The sequence below is a fragment of the Tenrec ecaudatus genome, chromosome 5 (assembly GCF_050624435.1).
Source record: "Tenrec ecaudatus isolate mTenEca1 chromosome 5, mTenEca1.hap1, whole genome shotgun sequence".
In the NCBI taxonomy this organism is placed as follows: Eukaryota; Metazoa; Chordata; class Mammalia; order Afrosoricida; family Tenrecidae; genus Tenrec; species Tenrec ecaudatus.
This window is the reverse complement of record NC_134534.1, coordinates 65725188-65752801: the sequence shown is the minus strand read 5'-3', so window position 1 is coordinate 65752801 and position 27614 is coordinate 65725188. Positions and strand designations below refer to the sequence as shown.

Below are 27614 nucleotides of genomic sequence, written 5' to 3'. Positions count from 1 at the left end.
CCAAAGGGGTCGCTACCCACAGGTTGAGAACTGCTGGCATAGAGCATTTCTGGGATATATATACATGCCCATATTTAAGGTTGTGATATTTTAAAAAACCCAACTTTGCTTGGTTATCAAACAAGTAAACAAGTGTATATGACCTATATTTTCAAACAGCCTTATCATGCTCCCCCGCCCCCCAAAATTCTATCAAACTTTTTTTTTTTAGCTGTGAAGATAACCAAATGATATCTGCCCTTTGGAGAAATTCTAGAATTTTTCTTTGACAGTAAATGTAACCAGTGGGAGAGTGGAACTCAGTATTTTATACTCTGAGGACCCTTTTTCTTACTCTATATGGAAATTTTAAATACATTGATTTCTAAGTGGGTTGGAAGGAATATATTTGTGATGGGGGGAAGAGGGAAGTCTGGCAACAAATTTAAGAAGGCCAAAAGTTAAGGTAGGCTCTAAGAAAGGGGAGCCCAAAGGAAGCAGGCCAAAGTAGAAGAAGGTCCTACTTTTTCTATAACTACTAGTCATTCTGGGACCAATTCTAACTCTAGACTTTTTCATTTTATGTAGATCTCATCAGAAACTCTTCTCGTCTAAATTTAACCACAGTGGCCAACTGAACAATCCTGGTGTGCCGGAGAGCATGGAGTCTCCTCAAAGTGAGTACTGTTGGTCCCATGTTTGAAGTGCAGAGTTCCACTGTCCACACAAATTCACACTTCAGAAAACTCAAGTGCAAAGAGGTTAAGTGCATTGACTGCACAGGTGTAATTAGAAGTGGTGCTTAAATTACAAACATAATTATTTTGACTGTAGCTTAGAGTTCCTTTTGTAGTACACTGTTGACTACCTTAAAGCTACTGCAAACAATAAACTTTTGAAACTAATGTTTTCTCTCTACCTTCCTTATTGTTATAATTTATTCCTTTGAAAAACATTGGATTTTTTTTAAAAACATGCAACAATGAAAAAATCTTAAGAGCCAGTTAGAGTTATTTTCTATTATAATTTGTTGATAAATTCCTAATACATATGAATTCATTCAACAAAGGAATGCTCCAAGTATTATGCTAATGCAGGGATTTTTAAAATGTTCTGGATTCAGATAAAAAGAATTGCTAGTTGCTAATCAGTTGGCCACTGCTCATGTCGCCCTGTGTGAAACAACATGAAGTGCTGCCACGTCCTCTGTCGTCTGCATGATTATTGAGGTGCTTGAGTTCATTGTTGAGACTGCTGGGTCAACTGATCCTACTACGGGTTTCCCTCATTTTCATTGACCTCTGCCATCTGCTCTGTCTCACACAACACTTTTCAGAAGGGTTCTATAATTAATTGCAATGGCCATACAACTGAATAGGCAATGCTCATAATTATGAGTATATTGTGTATGTTAGCAGGTGATAATTCAGGTAAGAAATGCTTCGGGCGGAATAAAATACTCAGGATACAGTTATTCTCTCATTATGTTACAGTTTTCAGAGCTGCTAATAAATGACCATGAGGCAAGTCACTACTGTAAGCCTTAACCTACAGGCATTCAGCTCAAGCTCCCTGGGTCCATGAACCTACTCCCCAATTAAGTGCCCAGAAGCACCCCACTCCACAAACCAGCCTCGTGCCAAGAAGCATTCAACTTTACTTCCTCTGTGGGCTAGAAAGGCCACGACTCTGACTCTTGGTTCTGCTGTTGCTGCTCCTGTGTCACTCCACTGGTGTCAAAACTGACTGCTCGATCAGGGAGGCTAACTGCACAAGGATGTAAGGGTCCAGAGGATGAGCTCCACACCTAGCTCTTGCCCTCCTGTTTCTGCAGTAACTTATCTTATACCCAATCACATGGCAATCACAATGAATCCTATTCACAAGCACTGACAACTATATCCTATTAGTAGCTTCCCCCCACTTCTTTTACCCAGACCCATCTGTACCCAACTTACCTACCTACCTAGGTCCTTTGGGGGCAATTATAAACTATAGCTAGAAGAGCCACATTAAATAATTCACTGCACTGCACCATCTGTGCAGTCTTTTTGTAGTCATTGGTCTTTTCTTATGACCTAGTCAAAGTGAGTGTGACAAAGTCTGACCGTATAAGGAACATTCTGGTTTTTTGCTTGGCCAGCATCACAGTTCAAACATATCTGTTTTCTGTCTTCCTTTTTTTATTGTCAAGCTTTTCCAAAGTCATAGATTGATCAAGACGACTATGGCTTGGGTCAGGTGATGTACTTTAGTTATCAAGTGACATCTTTGCTTGTTACATCTCTAAAGAGTGTCTTGAAGTATATTTGTCCTATGCATTATGACATTTGATTTCCTGACTACTGCTTTTATGGACTTTGATTATTGATGCAATATAATGAGATCATTGACAACTTCAATTCCTTCTTTGTTTTTATGAAACTGTTTGTTGGTTAGTTCATTTTCTTCACATTTAGGTGTAATTCATAAGTAGTCTTTGGGTGTTTCCAGTTGTCTTCATTTTCAGTAAGCATCTGCATATCACAGGTTGTAAATGAGTCTTCTAGTTCTGTTGCTATTTTTACATATTTAATGCAGCTTCTTGGATTATTTATATAGCATATGGAATGAATAATTAAGCAAAAGGCTCCAGCCCTGCCACATACTGCTGTATTCCCGTGTTCTGTTCAAATGACTGACTACCTCTTGACCCTTATACAGATTCCCCGTGAATACAGTGAAGTGTTTTGGAGTTCCCATCCTCAGTAAAATTATCCATAATGTGTTACAATTTATAAAGGTTTTGTGTAGTTGATAAAACCAGGTAAGCCTTTTTCTGATAATTTCTGTTTTTAGCTAAAATCCTTCAGACATCAACAATATCTTTTATTATCTCTTCTGAGTCTGGCTTGAACTTATGGCAGTTTCTTGGTGATCTATGGTTGCAGTCAATTTTGAAATATCTTCAAAATTTTGCTCACATGTAACAGTAATGGTGCTCGATAATTTTCACATTTGGTATCACTTTTCTTGTAATGGACACAAACATGGATCTTTTCATCTGTTGGTCAGGTAGCTGTGCTCCATCCAAGGACTTAAACGTCTTCCTTCAAGACCAGCAGTTCTTAATCCTTTCCTTCCTTCTGAAGCGGCTGAGCACCAATTGACTCGTTGCAGTGGCTGGTTTCCTGTTGTTTGATTCTGGCATCATTTAATTTTTTGCTCTTAGGGTCCTTCAGTAATGCAATTCAAGGCTTGAATTTTCTTGTTAGTTCTTTCAACTTGAGAAATGTTGATCATGTTCTTTCCTTTACATTTTCTAACTCCAGATCGTTTCACTTTTCAACATTACCTCTCGATGTGTCCTTTGATAAAATGGTTCGTCAGATTTTGCTTCATTTATTTCAGTCCTTTAGCTATGTTCCACTCAAGCAAGTTTGAAAATCTCTTCTGATGTTCATTTTGGTCTTTTCTTGCTTTCCACTATCTTTGAATGGCCTTTGGCTTTTGAAGGCACTGATTGGTAAACATTGAACTGTGTACAACAATTGATGTTCAGTTCTGCATTTAGCACCTGAATGTATCTTAAGTGATGATATTGAGCCTACGGCCTTGTCAAGTTCCACAAATGTTGTTGATTTGATTCCTATGTAATTGGTCTGAACTTTGTGTACATCAGTTGTATTCTTGGGGGGCGCCCCCCGGGGGTATTCTGATGAATTTACTATCTTACAGAATTCTAGTAGGCACTCTCCAGCATTTCTTTCACCAAGGTCATCTTTTCAAACCTTTACCTTCTAATTACAAGTAATTAGCAAAATCTGTTTGTATGTTTGATCAATTTCAGACTATAACAGTTCATAAACATCTTTAATATATTCATCTTTGGCATTTGTAGATCTTACGTAAATTTGAGTAATAGTCATATTAACTGGTCTTATCTTAGTTGTGTTGACATTAACCTACCAGTGATCGCCATTGTTCTTCATATAGATCTCAAAATACTTTTATAACAGTAATGCAACACCATTCATCTTCAACTTGCCGTTTCTAGTAGAGGTGACCGTGTGAGTGCCAGATTCAGAATGGCCAATGCCAGTTCCATTTCGCTCACAAACACCTAGACAATCTTCAGTCCTTCATTTCATTTTTTACAAGCTCTAGATTTTTCTTTATTCATACTTCATACATTCCATGTTCTAATTACTAAGGGATGTTTCCAGCTGTTGCTTTTTGTGTTGAGTTGAGCAACATTAGCAAATGAAGGTCCCATAAGCTTTACTCCATCTTTGTAATTAAGATTGACTTTGCATCAAGGAGGCCGTTGTTTTCCCAGTGGATTTGCAGAGCCTTCCCAACTGATAGACTCCTTTCAGCACTATATTAGATAATGTTCTTTTGTGTTACGTTAGAGGAATTCAAAAAGTTGGTGGGAAAAAAATCTTATATGGGGCCAGAAGCAAGAGTTCCTGTACAATAAATAATAAGGAGCTCTGATGGTGTAGTGGGTTATATGTTTGACTGCTAACTGCAAGGGCAGCTATTCAAGGCTATCAGCCATTCTGCGAGGGAAACAAGAGACTTTCGGCTCTCAGAAAGATTAATAGCCTCAGAAACCCACTCGAAAATTCCATTCAGCCCTCAAAGATCACTGTCTTGTAGTGAGCTTGGTTCAATAAATAGTGACTTCAGTATTCTGATACCCAAAATGGGTCAAGCTTCTTTATTAAAAGCAAGATGCCCCAATCTTGTTATAAATATGGCAAAACCCACCTGTGCACAAAAAAAACACTGCCATCTAATTGATGCTAACTCATAGTGTTCCTATAGGACAGAGAAAAACTACTAACCCCTTTGGGTTCCCAAACCTTCTGGCAGCTCAGTATGTAACCATCAGGCACCCTGGATACAAATACAGCTTCCCTCAGAAGTCCCTTAATACCTTTTTTTCATTTCTTACCTTTTCTGTAATTTGTCCGTCTGAATTCTCATATTTATAACTAGGATCATAAATAAATTATAGCTTAATAGCTGAAAATACAGTGGAACGCCATATCTAAGAAACTAGGGCTGATGTGGACTCTTCAATGTAATTTTCTGAATTCCCCAAATAACTACAGGAAAAGGCCTAAAAACCAAGACACCAAGAAAAACTTTTTGTAGGTGTTTAGTCTGTGATACCTTAATTGTGTCCTGCACAGTACCAAATTAGGTGATTTGTAGTTTCATAATGACTTAATATGCTTCAGAATAGTTTCCTTCATCTTACTCTTCTTCAAGAGTATCTTGGATGTTCTTGGTGTTTTAGACATCCATATTGTCAGGAAGAAAACCAACCTCAAGAGAAACACCAAGATGTAAACCTGCCAGTTTTCCATGGGTGCCAATAGACTCAGTGTGGTAGTTACATAATCTGGTGTCAATTTGAGACTATTAAGAGTGAATGGGGTGAGTTTTATCCTGTGAATCAGGTTGCAGTTAGAGGACCACATTTGGAGGTGTTATAGAGATAAATAGCTCACTGAAGGCAAGACCCAGGGTCTCTCTATGCTTCATCTTCTCCTGCTGACAAGATACATGGAGCTATGCTGATGGAGCTAGAACCCTATAGCTGGAGGAGCCATGTGGAGACCCCTGCCAGCAGCTCTGAGATGCTTCCACTGCCACTTGATCCACAAGACGTTCCACCCACTGGCCTGTGATATTCCTGCATGGTGGCATTGCATGTGTTGCATGAGTCTGAAGAGGAATTTATAGATTGGTATCGGACATATGAGCTAATATCGGACTTACAGACTTGATCTGGACTGGGCTTGGATGTTTTCTCAATAAACAATTGCTCTTTTATATAAAGCTCTTTCTTACATATGAGTATTGTGTTAGTCCAGGAATACTAGAGAAACAAATTCATAGAGACTCATGTAAATAAGAGAGGTTTATTTATAAGAGCAATTGAATGTTGAGAAAATGTCCACATCAAGACCATAAGTCCAATATTTGTCCGTATGTCCGATACTAATCTATAAAGTTTTTTTTCAAACTCACAAAATAATGCAATGATATCGAATGCAGGAGGATCACAAGCCAATGGGTTGGAAGTCTTGTGGATCTAGGTGTTGTTAGCCTCTCAGTGCTGGCAAGGTTCTCTACGAGGCTTCTCCAACTCCCAGGGCGTAGCACCATGTGCCTTGTCAGTAGAGCATCTCCAAGGGAGTGAGCAGAGAGAACTTGTCTTCCACCTCACAAGGAGGAAAAATAGAATTTCCCAGAATTCTCAGGAGAAGACCATGCCTACACAGAGGCCCCATTGGCTATGATTTGATTGACAGACTAGACTCCACCCTTTCACTCTTAATCTTCTCAAATCCCAAATTGCCAACAGATTATGTAACTACCAGAAATTCCTATGATTGTGTTTCTCTAGTCTACCCGGATTAACACACTGGGTTAGACAAATATAGTTTATTACAGGATAGCAAGCAGCATGAGCATTCCCCTGGTCCATCTCCCATGAGGCAATACAATGCACCCAGATGAGTGCTAGTACTACAGTAGCTGAAGACCCCAGGGTAAAGGGCCTAGCACTTTTTGTGTAAACAGCAAAACACTGTAGCAAATGAGTTGTTCCCCACACCCCCAAAAGAACAGTTACACTGTTGTCACGGTTTAGTTCCCTTCACTTACCTATCACTTGCTATAGAATGTTATTGTTGTCAAATCTCTTACTGTGCCTAACTTTTAAATGAAAACTTCTCATAACTATGCATATATTGGACAAACAAAATACACAGTCTTTAGAACATTTGTGGGGAGAATTCATTATTTAATTTTGTGTATTGATCTCATATCCAGCCATGTTCCCTAAATCCTTAATTCTATTAGTAGGTTCTTCAGGGGGGTTATATTTTTTAAAAGATCATCTTTCAATAATTACAGTTTGTTTTTATTATCATATGAAACTTACTGAATTCGAGGGAATGAAAGAAAGTGGTGGTATGCCTCTTAATCTGTTGCCAACTTCTCTTTAACATTATCTTCAAAGATCCTATAAAGGAAATACTATTCCTTTTTTAGCAGATGATGAAAGGCAGGTTCAGAGAAGTGAGAGAATTTGTTGGAAAGAAATTCAAGAGAATCAATGCTCAAACACATTCCTTCAGATTTTCAAAGGCTTGATATTTACACTATATTAAATTGCTTCCAGATTTGAAGAACACAAAAATTATACAAGTTGAGTTATTTTTCTTTAGAAATAGCTAGAAAATAAATAGAAATGTTATGATAACCTTTAAAAAAACAGTTTCTCCCCTTTTTTTATGTCCCTTAATATGAATAAGTAATATTTGATGTTACTGTTCTACTCTTAGGTCAAAGAAAAACAGACCATGGAAGATTCAGTGAAATGGAAACAAGATCTTTTTTAAATAAAGTGCAAGCCCCTTCTGAAAAGAATCGATCTAGAAAAAAACAGGTATTTTATTATTATTGATTTACACATATTATTAAAAACTATTACTTTAAGTGAAAAAAATTGAGTATAATATAAAAATGTTCTTTGCCATCTTTGATTGACTAATAAGCCTATTCATAGCTCTAAGAAAATGTTTTACCTCTAATTTTTTTACCTCTATTTTTAAAATCGCTTTGTCTAGTATTAATGTCCACTTTAAAAATGTATTTTTTTAATTATTGTGAAACTATCATTAAGTCTTTTCATTGACTGAAACCCCAAAACTGAATCCACCTCCGTTGAGTTGATTCTGATTTTAAGTGAAATCTTCATAGGCGCAGCCAGCCTATCTTGCTCCTGTGGAGTGGCGGATGGGTTTGAACTCCCTATCTCTTGGTTAGCAGTCCAGTGCTTAATGGACAGTGCCATATGTTTTTATATTCAAATCTTTCTAACGTGGTCCAATTAAATAAGATTCTTCTATAGTTTAAAGGAAAGAAAGAATACTTTCTGATAGTTTTCATAAAACTATCTCTACTGATTAGGAGCTGTACTGTTAGCCAGTAAGTTAGTGGTATGAACCCACCGAAAGGCACTGTAGAAGACATAGTTGGAGATCTAATTCCAGAAGGTCAGAGCCATGAAGAAAGACCCTGTGGGCAATTCAACTCTACGTATATGAGGGTACCTTGTTCTTTCTGGGCAACAACCTCTTGATCCTTGTACAAGTTCTACATGAGCACAACAAAGTATTCTGCAGTTCCCATTCTTTTCAAAGTGACTCAAGTTTGTTAGCCACATAATCAAATGCCTTGGCATAGTCAATACAGCACAGGTAAACATCTTTCTGGTAATCTGCTTTGAGCCAAGAGCCATCTTATATCAGCATTGATGTTCCATACTCCACATCCTCTTCTGAATCCACCCTGAGTCACTTGCAGCTAGCTCCCATTCTGTGTACTGCTGTGCACACGGTTAGATGATCTTCAACAAAATGTTACTCTCATGATATCAGTGAGATTGTTTTTCATTTGAACGCTCTGTTAGTCACTTTTCATTGGATTGGGTACAAAAGGGGGGGTGTCTCTTCCACTTTTTGGCCATGTAACTGTCTTCCAAATTTCCTGGCATAGATAAGTAAATGCTTCTGGTGCTTCATCAGTTTGTTGAAGTATTTTAATTGTTATTCAGTCAATTTCCTGAATTGTTTCTGGCTAATACTTTTAGTATAGTTTGAACTTCTTCCTGCAGTACCATTGGTTCTTGCTTATATGCTATCTCATTAAATAGTGGACTGCCTACTAGTTCTTTTGGGTATAGTGACTATTCTTTCAATCTTCCTTTGATACTTCTTACATCATTCAATATTTTGCCAATAGAATCTTTCAGTATTGCGGCTTGAATTCTTTCCATTTAAAATATACTGAATTATTCTTCCTTTTTGGTTTTCTAACTCTCAATCTTTGCATATTTCATTATAATATTTTACCTTGTCTTTTGGCTGCCCTTCTACTTTTTCTTTGTCTTCTCTAGCTACCCTTTGAAATTTTCTTTTCAGCTCTTTGACATCCTTTCTGCTATTTGATGTAGCTTTTCTGTGATAAAGAGCAAGTTTCATAGTCTTTCCTGACATCTACTTTGATCTTAGGTTTATTTCCTGTCTTTCTAATGTCCTTGATGTCTTCCCACAGCTCATCAGGTCTTCTGTCATTGGTGTTCAGTGCATCAAATCTGTTTTTGAGATGTTCTTGAAATTCAGGTAGGGTAGACGGTAGACTCAAGGTTGTTTTTTGACTCTTGTGAACTTGTTTTCATTTTCTTCAGGCTTAACCCTCACTTAGATAGGAGAAATAGATGGTCTGTTCCCCACCAGCCTTGGCCTGGTTTTAGCTGTTGATATTGAGCTTCCCCATCTCTTCTCTTCCCACAGATGTAGGCCATTTGATTTTTGTGTATTCCATCTGTAGAAATCCATGTGTGTGGTCACTGTTTGCATTGTTGAAAAGAAATATTTGAAGTGATTAAGTCATTGGTTTAGCAAAATTCTATCAGGCTATCTGCAGCTTCGTTTCTATTACCAACTCTATATTTTCCAACTACTGGCTGTTTCTCTTTTTCTTTTTTCTGTTTTTGATTCCAGCTTTTGCCTTTTAAACGCCAGTAATTAGCAATGCATCTTGATTGCATGCTTGGTCAATTCTGACTTAAGACATTGGTAGAATTCTTCAGTTTCCTCATCACTAACTTTTGTGGTTAATGCATTAATTGGAATAATAGTTGTATTGATTGGATTTCCTTGAAGACAGATAGATATTATAACCCTGTCATAGACATTGTACTTCAAGATTGATTTTGATTTTAGTCCGTGATTGCGTTGCCATTTCTCTTGATTGTGTCATTCCCAGCATAATAAATCATAGGATTTTCTGATTCAAAATGGCCAATGCCCATCCATTTCAGCTCACTAATACCTAGGATATCAATCTTTTTACATTTCATTTTGGATGACCTCCAATTTTCCTAGATTCATACTTTACATAATCCAATCTCCGACCATTAGTTTTGTTTCTTCCCACCTTGAGTCATGCCCCTTCAGCAAATGAAGATCCCACGGGCCCCACTCCATTCACATCCATGATCGACTCCACTGTAAACGCAGGTCCTCCTCAGTCACACCTGAGGTGTGTCCCCTGACCCACCGGGCCACCCTCTGGCATTATGTCTGAGAGTCATTAGGCCTTCAGTATCTGACCATTTCAAAGCTATGCATAAGATTTTCAGTGGCGACTTCCTCTGAAGTGGGCAGCCAATTCTTTCTTGTCTTGAAGCGCCACTGATGCCTACTTACTTTGGATGACCCTGCTGGCATTTGGAATGCCAGTGAATATAGCCTACAGCAACGCCGGGTGTTGCCTCAGTATAACAAATTGACAGACGAGTGGGCAAGTGGTGGAGAGTCGGTATGAGTTGGAATACTCAATGGCAGTGAACTTGGTTTGGCTTGGATTATAGGTAGGTCCTGGTGATTCAATAAAGGACTCAGCTTTTGTCCAAAAGATTGAATCCAGGCAAAAGATAGGCATTCTCCTTCAGAACAGTTGCCGTGGGACAGTTCCGCCATATGGAGCAGTTGTACTCTAGTCTATAGAGTTCTTTCTGAGTTGGAATCAACTCAACAGCAGTGTTTATTTTGGTTTGTGAATTATGGTCCTCTTAAAACTATAAATAAAATTTTAGATATATCTGCTGTTCTGTGGTGTGAATTCATCACTTTAATCACATTCTCACAGAGTAATAGGACCTCAAACGTTAGTAACCCCTCTGCTGACGTGCCTGTGTTTCGGTCCGTGCATAGCAGCCAGTGTGGCCTCTACTGGAGAGGCGACTGCTGAGGGAAATGAGCTGAGGAACATGGTAATGGAAGATCATGGGAGGTGCTCTGTCTGTTTAGAAATGGATCAGCTGATAGGTGTTCACAGACAGCATATCAAAAACCTGTCGGGAAAAGGCCGGGTTTGAGTCCCTAAGGAGAAGTGGCAATAGCAAGGGAGTTGGGCAGGATGCCGCTCAAATTGCTACAAACAGCTTTTTGTGCTCACTGCTAGCCTTATGGAATTGAGCCACATGGTTCTCGTTTCTTGATTTTCTCTAAGACACCTTGAGATTTTTCCCATTGTTTCACAAAACTGAATTTTTGAAGAAAATTTAAAAGCCAGGGAGTTAGTAATCTAGTCACAAAGTACAGCTCAGCACTCTTAGTATGACAGTTGAAGAAATAATTTTTTTGGTCTTTGATCACCTGAAGCAAATTCCAGTGTATCAGTAATTTTTTTCTCTATGTATGTTACAGTATTAAATTGATTTCCAATCATTCGCAATGAACTTGGTTTATAGTTCCTGGTGATTTTGTCCAAAATCAAATACTATTTTAAATTAGTTATAGTTTAGAAAAATTATTTTAGATTAGATTTGGGGGGTGCAAGTGCATGTATGAGACTCCTCCAGCATAAGCTGAGCAAGGTTTTTACTACTTATTAATTAACTATTAAATAATCTTCTCTATTGACAGTTACATTTTACTCCAATGAGGAAATGTTACAGAGGCCATATCTGATCACTTCTGGCTACAGACCTGCCTCCATCCTTCTTTTACATTATTCTGGCACCAACCTTTCCTCCTAAAGCTCAGTACATCTCTGTTGGGTTCAATCATCTATTGCAGGTGCTGCACAGAACTCACAATATTCATGATAAGCGGGTTTATTAGGAAAGTAAACAGATTACCACAAGTCAGGATCCAGAAACGTAAAAGATAAAGTCATTGGTCCTTAGCATCTGTCCTCAGCTACATGCATGGTTCCCTGGGCCAGGAAACCAGCCCTCTGCTCCTCTTCACAGTCTCATAGTCTTGGCACCGCTCCTCTGTTCTGTCTCAAGATCACCTTGCACTTCTAGTCTTAGTTCTCCACTTCAGACAGAGATCTCCATAGTGTTTCACTGCTGGCTGTATTCCTTGATTGGCCTGGTTCACCTCCTCTAGTAAGAATGAGATGGATTGACACAGTGGATGCAACGTTGGGCTCAGACACAGGGACAAGTGTGATAATGGCACAAGACTAAGCAGTGTTTTGTTCTGTTGTACATAGGGTCCCTGTAAGTCAGAACCAACTCAATGTTACTTAACCACCACCTCAAGGTGGAAACTCAGAATACCTCCCACCCTAAGCCTGTTCATTACCATAACAAAGAGTTCCCTCCAAAATGAGATTCTAACCACTGGCATAAAGGCTAGAGTTTACATCACAAAAGGGGTTATAACTAGACGGGACATGTTGACTACATCTCACATTGAGAATCATGGCCTAATGGGTTTGAAGTTTGGTGCCCATTCATTTTTCAGGTTCAATTCCTTGAATAGAATGCTATGTTAGAGATATCATAGGTTCAGAGCCCTTGTGAACTGTTAGTTTTGATAAGTACTAAACTGAAGACTAGCTAGCCCTCAGACCAGTATCTGCAATTAGGTGCAAGGAGTTACAGAATTACGGAATAATATCAATCAATTACAAATGTAGAAAATCAGATTGGATTGGCACATAACTCTAGCTGTTGCTGGTGGCAACAGTCACAGTGTGTTTACATGGAAAATGGACTGTCACAGCATATTTTGAAATCCATTCCATTCATTCATAAGAAGCTAAGTGTCATTATGAAACAATTGCTTTTACAATTGAGATACTTTTAAAGAATTGGTTCTATCATAAATAATTCTGCTCTTTATCAAAAGGTATGGCTTTGGGAAGAAGACAAGAATCTGAGATCTGGTGTGAGGAAATATGGAGAGGGAAACTGGACTAAAATACTGTTACATTATAAATTCCACAACCGGACAAGCGTCATGTTAAAAGACAGGTGGCGGACTATGAAGAAACTGAAGCTGATTTGCTCAGACAGTGAAGACTGAATATGTTTGTTAAATGCTTGTTAAAAGCCAGACAGTTAAAAGATTTTGATCACTGTGTTTCCTTGTTGAACGTCATTGGTCACTGATGCATCTTAAAATTTTTGTTGAAAGTATAGTATTTTTCTGTGAAACAAAGTCATTCAATTAATTTAAGAATTGTGGTATAGCAGTAAAATTACATGCTCCCATTGTATTCTTACAAAACTGCTTACTAGGATGACATGTAAAATGATCTGCACTGCCTTAACCATTTCCCAAACCTGTTCCAATTTTAAAAAAAAAGGAAAACCAGGTGAGGAAAAAAAATTTACTGTATTCTATTTCTATAAACTGACCTCAACCCCATACACAAAAAAATGAATGTTCATAGTCACTGAATAATAAACCATTGACTTAGAAGTCATGACTTGCTGTTTGGCCTTATGCTACTTAATGATCAAGACAATTGTTTATAGAATGCTATACATGGTAATAATAGTTATAATGTACCTATATTTTCCTACAAAGAAAAAATATGAAAATAACCATAGACAAAAATTGTATGATGAACATGAGTCTTCTGTTGTATTTGGCTTTCCTTCCAGTGTTCAAAGTTTAACAAGAACGACTTTGAATAATGCTGCATTGTGGCTCAGGCCCATAGACATCAGGTTCTCTGATACTTTCAGTTGATACAGTAATATTGGACCTATCTATCTGGTAATCTATAAATGTTTGAATTGTTACTAACCACTATCATGTTAACATCTGTGGTGACACAATGTCACTGTACAAGTATAAACCAAAAAGTATTGTTACAATATTATAGAAACCTTTGTTTGTTTTTTTAAAAAACCTATTATTTCACAGTCTTCCATCTAGGTCTATAAACTTCTGAATGTACTATTTCAGTCTCTCCAACACTCCCCCAAAATAATTTTGTACACTTTGAATTACACAATGTCAAAATAGCATTTTTGGCATCTCGGAAGAGGGACTCAAATCTCCTTTCAAATGCTCTCTGAGGAGGGTAGTGTGAGCCCTCACAGAACAGTGGTTACACACTGGGCTGTGACCCAGAAGGTCAGCAGTTCCAAAATCCCCGTAGAGAGATGGAAACTGGGCAGTTCTACCTTGTCCTACTAGGTCAATATGAGTCATTATCGACTCAATGGCAGTGAGTTTGCTTGGCTTTTTTTTTTTTTTTTTGGTAGGGTGGCAGGTTAAAGGGACCAGATCAGAGCTATAGAGTGCATGGGGTAAGGCCTCCCAATGGAATGTTCACAGGACAGCCCCATGCTCCTTTCAAAGAATGAATGGGGAAATTTTTTTCTAATGCAGTTTTCCATTTTCTGTAAATAATTTTTAATAAAAACAATTTCATATTAAGCCCTTGTGATCATCCTGTATCCTTCAAGATCGAGATTATCCCTGTGAAGTCTCCAAAACAGTTTTTCCATAAACAGGTGACCATTTTGTATAGAATTTAGCGGGCTTAACAGATCCCTCCTCGAAAACTTGTCCCAACTGGGTCCTTTTCTGGAAGGCACCCTCAGTGGATAAGTCCAATCCATCACTGAAAGAACTTGTCTGCAGCCACCCACTGATAGCAGAGACATGTTTAAACTCATTATTTGGAGCAAACCAGTGAGTTTATGAGCTGGAATACTCTCATGTCAATAAGTTCTGAGTGAAAGACAACCTGAGCACAAGCTCATTCTAGAATGCCCCACAGGCGTTTATTAGAGAACAAACAGGACAGGCATGAGCAGAAAGAACGGGACTCCTCGTGGTCATTGCACCAAGTCTGGGAAGTCACGCTTCCATCACAGGCTTGGGTCATATCCAAGCAAGACCTCGGTCACATTTTGGGAAAATAGCCTTGAGTTCTCCCCCTGCTTTAAACAGTAACCAGGCAGCCATATCTATGAACCAAATAGCATGGCCAGATAATAGAAGGGGCAAGCAAAAGTCAAGCTGGAGATTGAAAGTGGTGCACAGCAAACATTTATTGCCCAACAGATTCTAGATTTACTGGTACCAAAGAACAGCCCTTCCTTTTTTTAGAGGGCAATCTCTCCCTAAAGCATGCGTTTTGATTATTAGCTGTTCTGTTCATTAGAAATGAGGGCCATTATGGCACGCCTGTGTGTCCTGTAGAGTAATGCTAGATAAGGCCATGATAGGCCTCTGTTTAGTTTTTACCAACATTTTATAGGGCTTTTGAATGATTTCAGCATTGCTAGTTGTATATGCAACTGAATAAATAGCCTACCCTTCAGACTCTTGCACTATTGAGAATCTTAAAAATCGAAAGATGGTAGGTTGTTCTTTTAAAGTTTTATATGTTATTTTCCCATTGTCTCTAAATGTATAAGGTCTTGAGATGTGTACTAAACAAATGGGTAATTGCCATGGTTCCCTGACACCACCCTAGACCCAATTAGCTGATGTCACTGTATCACCAGCGTTTTGATGATTAGTGACAGTGCTGGCTTCCTGAGTCAAGGTGAACTCCCACGTCACCCTCCTCATTGCAAACGTATTAAAAGTCCACATTAAGTTGCTGTTAATTGTACAATGCTCTGCCCTTTCAGATATCACTAAAGATGAGAAATTCATCAACTTTAACTCTCTTCGAATTTTGTTTTACATATTAAAAGATCTATCTTAAATTTATTCAACCTGGATTTTGGTCATATGTGAGGGACCAGCCCGTCACAACCGAGTGGGTCCAACAGGGCCGTTGTGTAATTGAGTTAATTATAGAGACATCAGACAAGATCAAGCATGCAAGGGCTCACCTTAATCATGACTTCAGGAGCCAGGTCCATGCAGAGAGAGACCGTAATATATGTAATCTCGGGTGTGCAGGCCCCGGTAAGCACACATGTAACAGAAAGGGGTTGTATAATAGGCATACATGTGACAGGAAGGCAAATACATAACAAAATGCTCTAGAACAGTGGTTCTCAACCTTCCTCAGGCCACAACCCTTTCATACAGTTCCTCATGTGGTGACCCCAACCATAAAATTGTTTTCATTGCTGCTTAACTGTAATTTTGCTACTGTTGTGAATGGGGTGACCCCTGTGAAAGGGATGTTCGACCCCCAAAGGTTGAAACTGCTGCTCTAGAAAGACCATCGGAAAACACATTTCTGATGGTTTTAGGAACCAAGACACCGCTCCTCTATGGTCTCCAGGCGGGTCCGCCCACATGCAGATACGAGTACCCAGTGTGAACACTGCTACCCATGCTACACCATGCTTCAAGACAAAATTTCATTTATTTGTCATTAGAAATAAATATTACACAGTATATAATTACATATATTTTTTGTGATTCATCACTGCTTTATGTTCAATTTGTAACAATGAAAATAAGTTCTGCATGTCAGATATTTACATGACAATTCCAGCAAAATTACAGTTAAGTAGCAATGAAAATAATTTTATAGTTGGGGGGTCACCACAACATGCGGAACTATATTATAGGGTCATGGCATTAGGAATTGAGAACTACTCCCTTAATGGATATTGAGAGTTTGCCTGCATACTCTCTTCCCAGTTCTGTTTCCTACATCATGTATAGCTTAGAAGTAGATAAAAGGGCAGTATGGATAAGAGATAACATGTCCCTAAAATGTTCGTTTCTTCAGTCTGATGCTTCTGATTACTTTTTTTAAAAATTTATTTTGCTGTTAAGAATATACACAAAGCACACACCAATTCAAGAATGTCTGCAATTACAAGTCAGTGACACTAATTACATTCTTCAAATTGTGCACCCATCAGCTTCCTTTCCTGAAGTGTTCCCATTACGTAAGACGGCCCTAAATTTCTCATCGAATCACTGGCGCTGCTGTCACCCATTTGATCCCATATATAGTTCTTAAAGGGGCACAATGCTCAAGGCAGACCTTACTAAGATTGAGTTATATCCAATTCATACGGTCCTTCTAGCCCTAGTTCCTTGTGTGATAGAATTCTGATTTTGATATGCCTGTGGCTGTAGCCCCATTTGGCAGGGCTTTCTCTAATGAGCCTTAATAGGGCAGGTTAAAATGATTTCTGTCGATTGTGTGAGGCAGGCCACACTTTGTTTCCCTTAGAGATACAATGAATAGTGCCACCCTACAATTCCACACATTCACTGCCTCAGCTGAGAAGCCAGTCTTCCCACTCCTGAGTGAGCCATGGTGGAAGCAAGAGGACCTGCCGTGACTAGTATCCCGTTTGGGCTTCAGCTCTGGACTTCCATTTGACCCCAGCCAGACATTCAGAGTTTGGATTGACCAGCACCCACCATGACATGAGACAATTCCTCAAAAGCCTGGTGAGTTTCTGTGGGACACAGCAGCAATTCCCAAAAGCCCGGCTCAATAGGGAATGTGACCAAGGGAGGAGTGGTGGCGGGCAGAAGGGAGCAGAATAGCATCATGGAAGAGTTGAACATTTTGAACATCATTGATCCCCAATTCCTTGGGACTAGTCTGCTATTAATTTGCATAAAAAGTATTACCACAAAGATAAACCATAATTTGGTCCAAAGGAAACTACAGAATCACTGAGATGAAATCAACTTTGGGAGCACGTTGACAGCGAGTTTGGGTTTAGAGGAAATTCCTTTTTAGAATCTTTGATTAAAACATGGTGACGGTAGCTGGGCACCATCCTAACTGACTTCAATGGAGATATTTATAGATTCACATCCAATAAGAAATAATATGGATAGATTCTGTGTACATCATGCACAGATTTCCCCAATGGTAAAATTTTGCCAAATAAAATATTAGTGTCGATACAATCCATCAATATATTCAGATTTCCACAAGTTTTATGCATCTGTGTGCACCCAAACACTAAACAATGTTGCCACCTACCCAAAATCATGTTGCAGCCAGCCATAAGGTGCCTTACAGTGAGGATGGCTAGATTTCATACCACCTATTTTGGACATAATAGGAGGGACTACTTCCTGGGGAAGGCCATCAGGCTAGGTAAAGGAGAGGGGCAGTCAAAAGGAGCAAGGCCCTCAACGTGACGGACTGACAAAGTGATTGCAGTGATGGCTCAGACCTAGGAAGGATTGGGCCGTGTTTTGCTCTGTTGTATGTAGGGTCTCTGGGAACCGACTGGACGCCCTAACCTTGACAGCAAGCGATAGAACAGTTGCAATGCCACAAAAATCCCTTGTGTTGCCTTTTTGCCCTCCTGTGCTACTTCCCAACCTCCCGGGAGCTACTGATCTGCCCGCCACCTCTGAACTTTTGTCAAGAGTATCACACAGAGTGACGTTACCAAAAATGGTTGAATGGGGAACGCCAAGGGTTTGTCCTTCCATGGAAGCATCCATTAAGCTGGCAGAGAGCGAGAACGCATTCCCCCACCCCACCCTGCCCATTACTCTGGATTTGAATCACCGTAAAGCCACCAAGGGAATGCTTAATGAAAGAGGCTGCTAAGTCTCAGTCAGAGAGTGTACTAGCATTTTTGCATGGCTGCAATCCCCATTAAGGAACTGTTAGTAGACTGCTAACCTCAAGGTTGGCAGTTCAAACCCATCAGCTGCTCTGGGGAGAAGATGAGACTGTCTGCTCCCTTGAAGATTTACAGTCATAGAAACGGAAAGGGCAGTTCTACTTTGTCCTATAGAGTCCCTATGAGTCAGAGGTGACCTGGCAGTGAGTTTGGGGGAGGAAAGATGAAGCTTTTGCTTCCGTAAAGATTTAACCAACTGCCATCAAGACAATTCCGACTCATAGTGACCTGTGAAGGATTTCTGAGATTGTAAATCTGGACAAGATTAGATAGTGAAATAGTTTATTGTATCAGCCTGGCCAATAAACACATGTGGGATTAATTGAAGGGCGGAGAGATGAACGGCTCAGTGAGCCTTGCCTTGTCTCTCACTCTGATCATCGGACCAGTGTGCGGCTGCCTTGCTTGTTCTGTGCCTCAACTTGCAAGCTACACTACCTGTGGGACGCCTAGCCTGTGGCTGTGTCATAGTAATTTGAGGTCCCTTTAAAGCCACACAATTGGAATTTACATCTCTTGAGCTGGGGACTGACTATTGGTGACCTGCTTTGCTGTTTGCTGCCTGTGCTGGGATAGCGTGGATCGGCCCTCAAGACTTGAAGGACTGCCAGTGTCTCACAACTCTCACGGGAGTGAGTTGTACTGAGCCATTTGTACTGCTTTATCATTTAACTGTTCATTTCTTGTATTATATAGTTTAACAGTTCATCTCGTGTTATCTACATATCTTTATAAATATATATATATATAATTATTAGCTGTCTGGTTTTGTCTCTCCAGAGAACCCTGTCTAACACAGAGAGCCTCCTCTTTCCCCCTCCCAGCCCCTGGTTGGGTTTGAACCACCAACCTTGCATTTAGCAGCCCCAGGACAATTTATAGCCTCAGACACCCCAGGGAACAGTTCTTTGGGGTCTCAGAGTAGGAACCGACTCGAGGGTAAAAGGTTTTGTTTGTTTTTAATGGAAAACATCATTCCCATCTAGCATTTCATGACCTCCACCCCCCCCCCCCCCCCCCCCCCGCCAAAGGCAACCAACCATTCTCAACTTGTTTTACCCTTTTCTTGGGTACTGATTTTTTTTTTTTGCTTCATTAACAACATGTTCATGTTGCTGTGGGTCGTTTTCCAATGTGAGTGTTATGACATGATTGACCTCCCACTCTGTGGGATGAGGTTTGAAGTCTCCTGTTTGTAGCGCCCTAAACACACCCGTTCCACCCAGACATAGGCTTCTCATCCCCCATGGTTACTTCACAGGTTTGGTTTGAATCAGTCAGTGACCTAGTTTCCCCTCTGTGTTTGGTCTTGTCTCAGCTAAGGCATACCTTTCTGCCCTCCGCGTTTCTCCTGGAATCTTGTGGCCTTCACTTTCTGCTGCCATTTACTCTCCTGATCGCCTTTTGGTTATATATGTGTGCCTTTTAAAAACCCTGGGGTGGGGGGAGTAAAAGAGGTAACTGCATTCAGCCTATCCCATTAAACTGCAATAAGTGTCTTATTTAAAAGCAAACCTTGAGGGAGCAGAGAGCCTCATCTTTCTCCTAGCAGAGCAGCTAGGGGATTTCAACTACTGACCTTGCACTTAGCAGCCCAGTGCGTCAGCCCCTGAACTACTTTGGTTACTATTAGAGCTCCTGAATAAAATTTCTATGGGAGAAATATGAAGCTGTCTGCTTCCCTAAAGATTTGCAGTTTCAGAAACCCTAAGGAGCAGTCTTACTAGGTCCTATACAGCATCACTGAGGAGTCCTGAAGGGGGAGTGGTTACGTACTGGGCTGCTAACCTCAAGGGCAGCAGTTCAAAACCACTAACTTCCCCTTGGGAGAAAGATGAGGTTTTCTACTGCTGTAAAGTGCTATAGTCTTGGAAACCCACAGGGGCAGTTCTCTTCTGACCTATAGGCTCACTATGAGATGTAATCAGTAGTGAGTTCTATAGCAGCACTATAGGAGCCTGGTATCTTGTCAGGTCAGTTGGAAAGTTGATAGTTCAAACCCACCGGTCACTCTGGGAGAAAGATGTGATTTGCTCATGTAAAGATTTACGGCTTCTGAGATATTATATGGGGTCACCATGAGTCAGAATTACTAGATGGCAGTGGATTTTTGGTTTGGGAGATAGTATCTCCATCAATCAAAATCGTCTCCCTAAAGCTGGTTTGGTATTTGTGTTTGTTTTTCATATGACTTCTTTAAGTCTTAGAGTGGTACAAATAGTTAAATTTGTACTCTACTACTAACTCATAGGTTAGTGGTTTGACCCCACCTACAGGCACCTCGAAAGACATGCCTCCTGATCTGGTTCCAAAGGGTCATAGCCCTGAGAATGCTCCGGAGCACAGGTCTACTCTAACACGCCTGAGTCAGAACCACCTCAGCGGCCACTCGCGTTCATTTGGTTTGCTGTTTGCTGTTTGCTGTGGTTGTTAGTTGAATAAGCCTTCTCCATCTGGGCATCTCTGAAAGTCTGTCCTCTGCTCTCGCACTTGATTAGTCATGAAATACTAGTTTCAAAATTATACGTAGAGCATGAAGGCGTTACTGTATCAGACTTCAAACATCCACTCCTTCATCCAGAAAGTCTTGTTCCTTTTTTAGGTCATTTGTTTTTCCTTCGGCAAAGGGTTGTTTTGTTGTTTTTTTCAATCCTTGCTTTAAAATTTCACCCATTTGTCTGTCAGGATAGGGAACATAATCTATTCATCTTGTTGGCTATTCAGTGGAACCTCCTCACCCGGGAAGAGAGGCTCTCATCTGATTCCACCTTCTCTACCTTTCCACCTTGGCAAGGGCCAGGGCCCCGACACTCCTCTGATCAAAACATCCCAGTTGCTGTCAATCTTCAGAATGATTCAGAATCTCTGTGCTGATGCAGCCCTTCCCTCTGAGAGGAAGTGGTCACCTCTGCAGGATCCTGGGATGCAGGGAGGGTACAAATGGACCTTCCACCTCCACCTAGAATTTCGCTTATCTTCTTAATGTGTCTCCCTGGCCAGGAATGCCTTACCTTACCTGACTTGACTCATCCAGAAACATTCCTTTGAGTAGCATATCTTAAAACCCAAACCCAGTAAATCTGATGCCGAGCAGCTTAAAATAATAGTCTGCACTTAGCAGACTATTGGTAATAGTCTGCGAATGCTGTTTCCGTCTAGAGATCTGATTGCATAGATGTCATTCTGTCCAGGGCTTTACTCGTTAAATCAGCTCTTAGAGTGATTTGTAATGAACCTTTTGCTCCACTAAAAATAACTCACGACCATCACATCGAGTCACCCTCACAGCAAGCCTCTACAGGGTTTGAGGCTGTGAAGCTGAAGATAAGCCTCAACTGGCTTCTGCCAGAGGGGTAGGTGAGTTTGAACCGCTGACCTTTTGGTTAGCAGTCCTATGCTTACCGGACAGTGCCATCAGGAATCTTTGCTGGAAGCTTCTTACAGCAGAAGACATTTTTAATATTTGGAATCATTTTGTGCGTGTGCATGAACAGAAAAGGTAGCTAGTTAAGAGTTTTTAAGTCAGAATACAATGTAAATTGTGGCTGTTTGGTCACCATGGATTCCGACTCAGGGGCCCCATTTCTGCTGAGTAGAATGGCTCCAGAGAGTTTTCCAAAGAGAATCACCAGGCCTGTCTTCTGAGGTGCCTCTGACTGGGTTTGAATAGCCAGCCTGTTGACTAATAGTTAAGCGCTTTGAACTTTCGCCAATTTGCCTGTAGGGGTGGGAACTTATCTATTCATCTTGTTGGCTGACTGGTGGGACCTCCTCATGCAGCAAGAAAGGTTCTCATCTCTGATTCTACCTTCTCTACAACTTTGAAAGGGCCAGGATCCTGTCACTCTGTGGATCAACAAATCCCAATTGCCTCTTATGCCTAATGAAAACGTTCTCTAACACAAATGTCCCATGCAAGACCCTAAGAAGAATATACCCCAACCCACTGCCATGAAGTGGGTTTCGATTCATAATGGCCTGGCATAGGGTTTAAGAGACTGTAAATCCTTAAAGGAGCAGACAACCTCATCTTCCTCCTGAAAAGTGGCTGGTGGTTTTGAACAGCCAATTATATTTCATCTTGCTCCTTTTCTACTCTCCCTCCCCCACCCATCCCCTGTTTTCCCCCCTTAATTGTTAATGGTCACGTTCCCTATAGTTGCCCCCTTCTCTCCTGGCTCGTGTATTTTCTGTTGTTCAAATTACGTCGTACAGAAGACCTGGCAGCCTCCTCCCATGAGAAGCCCCGTGCTGCAGTCGTGCCATACACGAGTCATCATGGGCTCAACAGCAACTCGTGGAACTTCTCTGGCTCTCGCTGCCTTGGCTTTGTCATAAACTCCCAGAGAGCTTTGGACGTGTTTTCATGATGGAAGAACTTGATGTATAGTGTTCAGCATATATGTATTTCCTAAAATCTCTTGTAGATTCCCACCCCAAAAAAAATCGCTTACCACGGTTACTTTTTTTAAAAAAATTCTTTTACTTGCTGCCTTATTTAATTGGAAAATCTTGTGGAAGATACAATGTCCTGAAAGAAATTCTAAATTAGAAGAGAGCCTACATTTAAGTCATGACTCTATCACCTATTAGTTTTGTAACTGTGTTAGGCTAGGTTAGCCAGAGGAACAAATCCACTGACATGAATATATATATGAAAGATCTTTATATCAAGAAGTAATTATGGTATATATATCAAGAAAACATCCTAGTCCAGTTTAACTCACGTCCATCAGCCTTGAACTAGACCATCAGTCCCTGTTCAAACTCAAACAGCCGCAATGAACAATGCGGAATGCAGAAAGTTTGCAGGCCAGTAAGTGCAAAGGCGAGTGGATCCAAGGTCAGTGAAAACTTGGTAGGACTCCTGTAGCAATCAGGGTAGCCAAAAAGCGGGAACTACCACAGATACTTTTGACGATCAAGCTATCAATAATTCTAGAGTCCGTAAATCCTTGGGAAAGTGCCTGCGGAAAGGACCCTAACTAAAGCACTAATTAAAAAAGGATGCCTGGGAGGTCTTAAACACTTTGATCTTTAACTTTAAAAATAAAAAACATTTGGTTCCTCATTAATCATTTTGGACTACATGTTTCAGCCCTAAACTGTTTCTTTGGGCTATGCTAGAATTAATAAAGAGCTTTTCAAAAACACCGTTTAATAATCTTCTAGCCTATGAAATTCCCCTCAAGACCAGAACAAAAAATATAACTTCAATATGAAAGTAATTCATGGCCATGAACCAAAGATCAAATGCAGAAGGTAAAAAAATGGGGTTTCTGCAGCTAAAATATGCAACATGTTACATCACATATTGGAACCATCAATACGCCGTGGCTTCATCGCTGCTAGTCATTGTTCCTCTGTATATCAATTCTAAAACATTTTATTTTGTCTTGATAAAATTCTGTCCATTCTCTGACAAGTCCAGGAAATTTCAGTTATTTTATTGTCAACCAAATAAAACAATTTCAAAAAGATAAACAGAAGTTTTATTTAAGCAATATTTAAAGTAACCCAAGAGGTAAAGGGGAAAGCAATAAACAATAAGAGGGAGGTTGGCACAGAAAGATGGAGACAGAAGACATTTGGATGGTTTGTGAGTGAATGGCAACAGGCAAATGCTGTTATTTAACCCTATAATGCCGAGCATGTTTTCATAACATTTAATTAAATGTATATATTAATATATATTGATAACTATGAAAGTAAAGGGTAAAAATTAAATTTTCCCTAAAATTAAAATTTTGGGCATTAAAGGGAGATATATATATATATATTCCTGTAATAGTGCTAACCCATGAGTTAATGCTTGGGTAGATACTCAGGTTGAACAGATATGAGAGGGGGAGAGTGGGAATATACAGAAGAACATCAATGGATATGAGAGAGGATATTTGCATATACCTGTTTACCTCTGCTGTAAATATGTCCATGGGTGTGGAAGAGCACAGGGGGACAGAGTCGTGAAAACTTCTCAGGCATAACCAAACACCTTGAGGGAATGAGTGTCTGGACCTGGGAATCAGGACCATAGACAAGTTCAATTGGAATAACAAAGTTCACAAAGGCAGTGCCCTGCATCCTACTTTGATGAGTGGTGGCTGTGCAAAAAGCCCATAAGCATCCATCTCAGGTGCAACTATTAGTCTTTCTCTGGAGGAAGAATGTGGAAATAACCCAATCAAGAAATTGAACATGCGAACATCAGTCTGCACAACCTGAAACCAGAAGAACTAGATGGTGCCCAGCTACCACTACCAGCTGCTCTCAAAAGGATCGCATGAGTAACATCTGGACAGAGTGGGAGGAAAAACGGGGACTAGAACTCAAAATCCTAAGAGACCAGGAGCACAAATCAAACAGACTGGTGGGACCACAAAGGTTCTAGGCGGTAGTGAGTCTCCAGGTCTGGGACGGAACTCACTCCAGCATTGAAATAATCAACCCTGTAAGATTAAAAGGGTAGCACTCAGCCAAAGAAAAGAGAGAGGGTTTGAAAAGGAGGAGGAACGGAAACAGGGAACACAGGTAGGAGGAAGGATCAATGATGGTTTGCTGAGCGGATTGTAATACATGGGTTGAAACAAAAAGTGTGTGAATTGTTGAATAGACAACTGATGACCTGCTCCTAACCCTCCACCTAATTCATGACAAAAAGTGGTTTGGTTTTTTTTCACTTACTCAGAAAGATCTACAAACTTTCAAATATTCTTAAAATGTTAGATCCACATTTGAAGTAAAAGTTCCCAATCTTGGTAAGTCTTGATAAGATGCAAACATGGTTTATTATCAATTTCTGAGGAAGTACAAAAACAACTTTGACATTTAAATGGCTATGCACTGTTAACTGTCAGCATGAAATACCAGGAACATCTCCATCACAATTAAGCATGTTGTTGCCATCCCGTGATTACATGGTAAGTACCAAGAAATAGGCAATTTTATCATAATTTGTTAGTGAATGATATCCTCTACAACTAACACAAAATTTCCTAGTTTAAATGTGGAGGTTCAATTCTCCAAGGAACATATTCCTAATGTAAACTCTGTTTGCCAAATTAGCAGGGCTTCGTGTTCCCAACAGAGTTGTTGGTGTGGAAGACACTTCATGGAAGCCGAGTCCCGGATGAGCGGCAGCTCTGGGTCTGCAGCTGACTTGCAGAATGGCTCATTATCCTAAGTCCTAAGAACAAGCCACATTGCCTTTCATTCATTGGTTTTCCAGCCATAAAACAAAGGAGAATAAAATGCCATTGAGAAAGATCAGAATAGATGTCATAAATTCCATACCCTCTCCCTTTAGTTACCTGTCTCTCAGGTACTAGAGCCGAACACAAGCAAATCAATAGCATGGAACAAAATATGAGGAGGTTTCAAAGCATTCATAGGAAAATTACATCATCTCTTTAATTCTATTTTTCCAGGAGAAATTTGAAGTCCCCTCATCTATCTGGCATTGGCCTCAGAAATAATCTTAGATGCTTGAGATGGTAGAATTTTCAAAATTAAGCTATTATGTTATTCATTAAGTCCAATATTACTCTTCATGAAAATAATATTTGAAGGAATGCCTACTGACCAAGAACGATTGGCTTTTTTCAACTAATCAAAGAAGTGTTTTTTTCCCTCAAAAAAGTATTTTTAGGAAAATTGTTGATTTCTCACTGTAAAATGCTTACTGAAATCTTAAGCAATCTTCCCTGTGGAGAATTACTTGTGATAGTTTTACTTGGCATTATTTATTCAGTATTATGGACTACTAACATATACAAATTATGTGTGAAAGTACATATATATCTTTTTACTAAGTGAAAAGCTTTCAAGAAGATTATAGACTGAAGAAAGAATGCAAGATTCAAAGAGTGGACACCTTTAAATGATAACTTACCTATAAATGCGTCATGTGTGGTAAGGTCAGTGTGAGCATGAGCGTAGACCATGTATTCTGTGTATGATGGACCGCTTGGTGAATGAGCTCCAGATGGAAGGTGAAAGATAGTCCCTAGCTCAGTGAAAATCAAGACACACTGTTTCTTGAGAACTGGTCCCTAAGGGTTCTTTCTCGACTTTGGAGCTAGTGTAGCCATGCCATGTGTTCAAGGACTGTGGTCAGTTTTTTGCCAGCTTAGGAAGCGCTAGGTTTTACCTGGTGATCTTTCACAGGTTTACAAACCTATTGGGAAATGCGTACTTCACAGACTATATAAAAATAAAGCTGTGGACAGCTGGACACGAACACTGCTCTACTCGCCGAACTTTCTTCCAAGTTCCCTGGCACCGAGGATTGCCAATAGCTTGCCAGTGAAGCGTCTGGTTGCTGAAACGATATTTTGACAAGATGCGTTAAAAAGCAAATGGAAGAAACTTTGAATCTCAAGCACTGTAAATGTAAGTGGTTTTTATTTTGCTTTGTTCTTTAAGATATCGCACGCTGAGGTTTCCTTCTTGGGTTACAAGAACAGAAGTTCATCCAGCTACTGTTACACACGGGTCGCTATCAACTCTTATACACTGCTGGCCTCCACGTGTACAGAGAAGAACTGGGCTATGCAGGATTTTCCTATTTTCCTTTTTTATGAATCATTTTATTGGGGGCTTTTACAAATCTTACAACAATCCACCATTTAATTGTATTAAGCTTACTTGCCCATATCTTGCCAACGTTTCCAAAACTACACAGGGTTTTTCAATGGCTCTTTATATTTCCCATAAAATAAAAGGGAATAGCCAACCCTTTTCTGAGGCATCTATAAGTGGACTTGAACCTCCAGCCTCTGGGTTAGCAGCTAACCACATTAACCATTGTACCTACCACCCAGGGACTTCAAAGATCAAGGGAATCAAGTAGAATGTAAAGCAAGTGGTAAGTGGAAGGTAGAGCATGTGAAGGAGCCATGGTGGCAGAGGGGTTATGCTTTGGGGTGTAAGATAGTTAAGGTTTATTGTGCCAACCTGGCTGATAAACACACGTGGGATTAACTGAAGGGCGGAGAGATAAATGGCTTGGTGAACCTTGCCTTTCTGGTTCTCAGTTTTCTTGCTCTCTGATGGTCTGACCAGGGTGCAGCTGCCTTAGCAGTTCCTTGCTTCAGCTGGCAAGGCTCACTTCCTGTAAGACATCCCTGAGGAGAAGCCACATGGACCTACCCCGATGCAGCCCTGGGTGCTGGAGCAGCCCTGCGGAGACCCCTGCCAGCGCTGAGATGCTTCCCTG

General features: G+C 40.1%; 2 protein-coding genes across 4 annotated transcripts in view; one reads left to right on the top strand and one right to left on the bottom strand.

Annotated features, from left to right (window-relative positions):
* Positions 1–15533, top strand: part of TERF1 (telomeric repeat binding factor 1) — a 37739-nt gene extending 22206 nt beyond the window's left edge. For 2 of the 3 annotated variants that reach the window (XM_075549579.1, XM_075549578.1), the window contains 3 exons: positions 568–656; positions 7329–7432; positions 12699–15533. In XM_075549579.1, the coding sequence (XP_075405694.1) occupies positions 568–656; positions 7329–7432; positions 12699–12875 (370 nt within the window). In that variant the 3' untranslated portion in view covers positions 12876–15533. The remainder of the gene's footprint in view (positions 1–567; positions 657–7328; positions 7433–12698) is intronic. The other variant, XM_075549580.1, reaches the window with a different exon arrangement.
* Positions 15534–25187: 9654 nt separating this feature from the next.
* SBSPON (somatomedin B and thrombospondin type 1 domain containing) overlaps positions 25188–27614 on the bottom strand; it is a 38787-nt gene continuing 36360 nt past the window's right edge. Inside the window, exon 5 of the mRNA XM_075550650.1 lies at positions 25188–26717. Coding sequence (XP_075406765.1) covers positions 26600–26717 — 118 coding nt within the window. The 3' untranslated portion in view covers positions 25188–26599. The remainder of the gene's footprint in view (positions 26718–27614) is intronic.